Source organism: Hylaeus anthracinus, unplaced genomic scaffold, assembly GCF_026225885.1.
Source record: "Hylaeus anthracinus isolate JK02 unplaced genomic scaffold, UHH_iyHylAnth1.0_haploid 12002, whole genome shotgun sequence".
In the NCBI taxonomy this organism is placed as follows: domain Eukaryota; kingdom Metazoa; phylum Arthropoda; class Insecta; order Hymenoptera; family Colletidae; genus Hylaeus; species Hylaeus anthracinus.
The window spans coordinates 15,417,234-15,423,658 of record NW_026534349.1 but is presented as its reverse complement, the minus strand read 5'-3'; the positions used below and the strand labels follow the sequence as shown (position 1 = coordinate 15,423,658).

Sequence of the window (6,425 nt, the reverse complement as noted above, 5' to 3'; positions counted from 1 at the left end):
TAAACAACCCCGAAGGCCCTTGAAGAGCCTTCATTCAGAAGACAGCGCACAGACTTTCCCAGGCCGGGAAAGTCACTTCTTTGCCAGCGTTCGATGCGAGTAGAGCTTCTCTAATAAAAAGAATATTGTTAAAGGAGTAATATTATTACTCGGCGATTTATACTTGCATTTTACCTACGACTCTTACACAAGATGATCCGTTAGGTCTAATGAAGGTCTCGAGACGAGGAGGAGCGTAGGGAAATTTTTCAAAGGGTAAATAGAGTGTACAAAAAGAACTCGTGTCGAAGGCTTTCGAACGGTGTAGAATCATACTGCAATATATTATTTTTCTTAACATAACACAATACTACTATCATTATCATTATTGTACTCGTGTTTTCTTCCTCCTGCTTCGATTCTGGCAAATCGACGTCGTTTCCATAAATATTCTCCGCTGCATTCCCCTCTCAATAACAATAATAATAATAGTAACAATAATAATTATAATAATTACAATCATAATAATATTATCAGCCGACTTTCTATCCGCGGTGTACGCAGGCACGAGTTGTGCGCGTGTAAGCGTTCGATTTCGATCGATCGATTCGTCACCACCGTAAGAATTGATAATACTATCAAAAGTATCATTGGTTCCATCGGACAGTTACAACGATGTCTCGAAAATTACAAGCTTTCGCGTCTAGAGGCACTAACGTCGACGTTTCCGATTACATACTCAGTTTCCCGCGTCGCTTTTCTCGATCGTGCGGCCATTTCCTAAATCCTAATCGCGACAGGGAAACGGGTATACGATCTCGAAGTGTGATACTGGGAATCGATAGAAAATCAGACGTTTCCAATACATACGGTGAAGGATACGTTCGTTGAAGCGTAAAAAATTACATGAAAATTCGAATGAGAACGCGTAAAACTAGGAACGGATGTAGAAACGGACGAATATTTAATTACTCGTCTCGAACGTTATCGATCTCGTTTTGTTCGAGATGAAACGTATATAGAAACACGTTACGTAAGTATACACCGCCGCGTGAAAATCCTACGGCGATGCTGACTCCGCTAGGGGGTAAACGATCGTCGTAAGAGTGGCGCATATGCGCAAAGTAGATGCGCACAATTGTTTCCCGCGCCGCAAAGTAATTTTACGAAGTAGAAACTCTTGCGAGAACCTTTTCCTCCCTCCCGTTTACCTCTCTAGCGATGCTATTATCAGCTGTGCAACTTTTTCGCGGCCATAATACAGGCGTCTACGAATTCAGTTTACCGCTTCCCCAATCGAGAACAATGTCGCCAGATTTCCTCCGTTTTCTTCGTTCCGTTTCGTTTCGTTTCGTATCGTGTCGTATCGTTTTGTTTCGTTCGCATTCGCATTCGTTTGTCCCGGTTAACAAGCGCAAAGTCGAGACGGCGGATAATAAATCATTAACTTTGCTATCGCGTTCAAAAGCGCTCCATGCATCGAAGCTGACCGTGACGGTTGCTGTGGCTAGGCTTGCTTCGACGATTGTCTACGATATTTGCAACTGTGTAACGCGTCGTGCTTTTCAAATATGAACAATTACGAACGAAAGCGATTCGAACGACAACTCGATGGGAGATATTATTTGCTGTTTGCAAACGACGGCGGACCAGGTGAAGTGATTTCGGTCGTTGAAGACGTCTCCGGGACTTGGTCAGCAGAGACTGAGGGACGATTTCTTTCGCTCGAGCCGTGGTATCTTCACGTAAGTTCTGGAAAGAATATTTAATTAGAACGATTGGAATAGGTGGGACTGTTTGATTCATCAGATTGCGATTATAGGCATACGTATAAGTTTATCGTAAACTGATAACTGAAGTGGAGGTTTGTTAGAAGCAGTCAGATGGCACAGGCAAAACGCTGCTTCGAACTCTAGAATTTAGAGAAGCAAGAGAAGGAAAGAAATATTAACGGTGAGAGATCAGGGGAAATAGGGATCGCAACGACCCGATTTGGCGCAATCGAATACACCAACAGAAAATGCATACGGCGGTTATAGAAAACGAACGGAAGAACACGTTGTTCATGCGCAGCTATGTATTAGGAAATGCTTGGACATCGTCAAGAACTTACCCATCTTATTCACTGAGCACTGGTAGTAGAGACCTTACGCGGCAATTGGGTAAAAAAAATAGAATTAGCTTGCCGTTAGGTGAACATTTATCCTCACGAGGACCATAGCCGTATCAATATTGTCTTTCGACAGAGCTGGTCACATAATAGGAGGTACATCATACCTCTACATACTATAAAATAAAATCCCTGATTGGCGTCTTGTCTGTTTAATTAACCTAATCTCCAGAATCACTTGACGGAATAGAAAGACGTTTAAATTTCCCGCGGGAAATGGTGTCACCATCTAGCGGTGAATATATCGAACTATTTTTCGGAGTTTGGTCAGCGCCTCTATCGGGAAAACGCTCAAGTTTGTCCTCGAATAGTTATCTTCTTCCTGGTAGATGGCGCTATTTACAGTACTTTTTTACCGACCTGTTGGTAAATTACCATCACGTCGGTAATTAACATATAAATGGTAATGGATAAAGATAAAAGTACGAAAGTTATCCCACGCGACGAGTAAAACTTCAGTTAAAGATAAAAATGAGAAAATAACCTACGGATGAATGTCTCTGGCGAGAAACCAGGTAACTCAAGCCGTCGAATAAAGGTACAAATGCGGAAAAGTATCTTAGGGTTGAAACTGTCTGCAGATAAAGCAGGTATCTTTAGCCTTCGGATAAAAATAATTTAAGGTATCTTTATCCTTTGAATACATTTACTTCGAATACATTTTTTTATCCAGCAGTCATCGAATAAAGATAAAGTTACGTATTTTTATTCGATTTTCTATTTAAATAATTTTTTTATCTAAATAATGCCCATCTCTGGTTAGGGCTGGTTAAAAGTATGGAGAACGCCTATGGGGAAACAGAATAAAGAAATGATAGATAAAAAAGAAGGGACAATGAGAAAAGGAAATGTTATAAGTTACAAGAACAGTGTAAATAGACCGTTAGGACTACATTATAAAAAAAAAAAAATAGTTCGGCCTTCAACCTTTAGATGGCGCCATTTATATGGTAATTTACCAACAGGTCGGTAAGAAGCACTGTAAATAACGCCATCTACCAGGAAGAAGAGAACTATTCGAGGACAAACTTGAGCGTTCTCCCGATAGAGGCGCTGATTAAACTCCTCAAAATAGTTCGGTATATTCACCGCTAGATGGCTATTCATTCGAGCGAAAATACCGGGAAAACGGTGATAATTCAAAAGTTCGAAAAAGAAGGCTAGTCTATGATCAAAGTTTTCTTGGTGTTTTCTTGACTCGCGTTGCCTAAACTATTATTAAGATATCTCTAAGCAATCCACAACTCGGTTAAAAGAAAGACTTTTGGTAGAAAATTGCTACGTCCATGGCCCCCATTGCGTTACTATCGCGAGTTCCATAGTAAAGCAAGACGCTGCCCACTTACAATTCGATGCTCTGAATGGTGGACGTGGGGCACATCGTGTCCACTTTGACGTGACAGTGTTTGTGACATTTCATTTGACAGTCTCTGCATTCGTAGCCCTGTTTGCCTAATCTTCTCGCGAGCGTTCGCTTGCATACTTCGCATACGGTCCCACTGAAACGAAACACTCGGTTAAAACGAAACTCGACACTGTTTATCAGATTCCTTCGCCCTTGGACGCTTACCCAGCCATGTGTTTTGCTATGAAGGTATGATCGTTAAATATGTGAAGCTTCGTGCCCTTTTTCCTCCACTTGTTCTTCTGCGCGAGCGACAGTGGCACCAGATAATGCCTAAAAAGAACCAGGCGTCGGTGACTCGCTGTTCTCGCTATGAACTCGGAGCTTATACTTAATTATGAAACGCGAGTGCGCGGAGGAGGGCGGCGTTCGAGCCGGGTTCTGCACTAGAGCGTGTGCGCGGGTCTTTGACGGGATGGTCGAGTTATAATTTTCCGGTATGGAGGTTCGGAAGGGCGAAGAGCCTGGTCCGCTAGGATCCGGCAGCTTCTGGAGCGAATGGAGTGCCTGGTTCGCTGGGGTCCGGCTGCTTCAAGGCAAAGGTTCGGGGTGTTCGACTCCAAGATCGTAACTAACTTTTCAGGGGTTCGTTAGCCCGTATTTATACCGTTTTGCGAAGTTCCATGGGACCAATCAGGGGTCTGTTTTCGCGAGGGGAACTTTATGATTTCTGACCTGTGGCGCGCTCGGTACACGTCGAGCGCGAGGCCTGGGTTTTTCCGCTAGTCTAGGCGCGGTTTTCGCTTATGCTCTAGGTGTGTTCTCGCTACAATTATTAATAAAAAGAAAATGTATCGTACTGCTTACTTTTTAATACCGTTCTCGAGCGTTTCGAGAACCAAGGTGGAAGCTTCGTTGACGTAAGTTCTGGTCGACGCACCGCTGATACCGGACGCCTCGCTCAGACTGGAACGCCTCGAGTGCTCTTCCCTTCCTGGTATCGATAAACGTGCTATAAAATTCAAGCGAAACGATCGTTTGCACTCCGTAACGTTAGTACCACGTCAAAGACGAATAGCAGCTCCGGCAGTAGCATTAGTATCGGCGGTAGCATTAGTATCAGCGTTAGCGTTGGCGTTGACGTGACTCGCTGTTTCTATCGAGCAAACTTGCAAAGCTCGACGACGACTAGGGCAAATTTTAAGAACGACCAATTCGAATTTCAAACGAATTTTGATGTTGTAAACGAGCAATGGCTGACTGGCTCTCGGTTGCGTCGTCGCTACGTGATCGTACTCACCGACGTGCCGTGACGCAGATGATACGTACGCAAAACAAACAAGTAGGTACAGTTTTATACTAGCCACACGAAACTATGGAGCTAAACTACTTACGGGAATCCCGAAAATATTCGAGATTCCCGTAAAATGTCCGGGATTCCCGAAAATATCCGGGATTCCCGAGAATATTCAGAATTCTCGAGTTTATAAGGGATCCCGTGTTGATTCGAGATTCCCGAGAATACACGAGATCCCGCAAAAATCCGGGATTCCCGACAATGTACGGGATATAGAATAATATCTGTGATTTCCGAAAGTGTTGTTATTCTTGAAAATTTCAGCAATCCGAATGTACGGGATTTCGAAATTCCGGGAATCCCGAACATTTACGGGATCTCGAAATTCTCGGGAATCCCGAATGGTTTCGGGATCCCGGAAATTCACGGGAATCCCGGATGTATTCGGGATTCTGAAATTCTCGGGATTCCATCCCGATCCCGGGAGGAATTCCCGTCCCGACCGAGATCCCGCACACCCCTATAAACTACTAATGGAGGAAACTGCTAACTCTAGAGTCTCAAAACAACCCTCTTACGATTCAGGATTGCAGAGATACAGGTCGAAGCAACATACCAGAGCCGGGATCGCGGGCCCTGTCCGCGGATATGGATCTAGAGTGAGCGTCCTCGTGGTTCGCGTCACCTTCCGGTCCAACGGATCTGCTTCTCGTTTTCGATCGGCTCAGTCGCTTTCTTATCGTGCCGAAGAAGTCCCGCCGTTTTCTTCGCGTTCTACCTCTGTCTGCAACGAAAAACAGGGTGAACAGAATAATGCGAAACAAGGTGTTTTCTTTGATTAAGATGTTAGTGGAATTCCATGTTTGAATTTTAAAGTCGCTGAGATGGTCGGTAAATGGTGTTTTGATATCCAACTTTGGAGTTTCCGACTTGTATGAAGTGTTTCCTATGTGGTCCAGATATTAAAGGCCTGCTAATTATATTCGAGTTTATTAACCGATTCGCAATAAAAATTTAATTTAATTTAAATTTAAATTAAATAGTTATTATTATCATAATTTCATTTCATTTCATTAAAGTAATGTAAGCACACAGACGCTATACAAAGTAGTTTGAAGTTAATCTATGTAAAAATGGCGCATTAAGATGTTAAGCAATATGTTAATATGTTTATGTAACGTATATGCTATATAAACCATATTCGGTTTAAAAGCAATAAATAAATCAGATAAGACGACGTGTTTTCGCAGAATAAAAAACATGTCACTGCAAACACTTTATCAGATTGGCGAAAAAGTTCGTTCGGTGTTTGATGATTGTTATCTTTGCAGTTGGGAGGGTTACTACCTCGACGAATTTACCCAAAAGATGGGGAAAGATCATAGAACATAATAGACGATATGTTATACTAGGTTGGCCCACAAGTTCCCAGACGCTTGAATTTTTGACATTACAATTCTTTATGACATTTGATCCAAATCGGAATTGAATTGAATGGCATTTATTTTGAAGAATAATTATTGTTTGATTAAAATGTTATTATAAAATGATTTATTGGTAGCAAATGTCCGGGAAATTATGGGACAACCTAGTAGAATAGATGTATTTCCTTGTCTAAGAAAAATCGCTTATTT

General features: G+C 42.4%; 1 protein-coding gene across 10 annotated transcripts in view; it reads right to left on the bottom strand.

The window, feature by feature from the left end:
• Positions 1-286: 286 nt before the first annotated feature.
• The window catches only part of LOC128892544 (uncharacterized), a 27,190-nt gene continuing 21,051 nt past the window's right edge, over positions 287-6,425 (bottom strand). For 8 of the 10 annotated variants that reach the window (XM_054153060.1, XM_054153059.1, XM_054153064.1 and 5 more), the window contains 5 exons: positions 5,408-5,575; positions 4,362-4,506; positions 3,720-3,827; positions 3,496-3,648; positions 287-1,731 (listed from right to left, as the gene is read on the bottom strand). In XM_054153060.1, coding sequence (XP_054009035.1) covers positions 1,674-1,731; positions 3,496-3,648; positions 3,720-3,827; positions 4,362-4,506; positions 5,408-5,575 — 632 coding nt within the window. In that variant the 3' untranslated portion in view covers positions 287-1,673. Of the gene's footprint in view, positions 1,732-2,092; positions 2,126-3,495; positions 3,649-3,719; positions 3,828-4,361; positions 4,507-5,407; positions 5,576-6,425 lie in introns of all 10 variants that reach the window. The other 2 variants (XM_054153065.1, XM_054153062.1) reach the window with 2 other exon arrangements.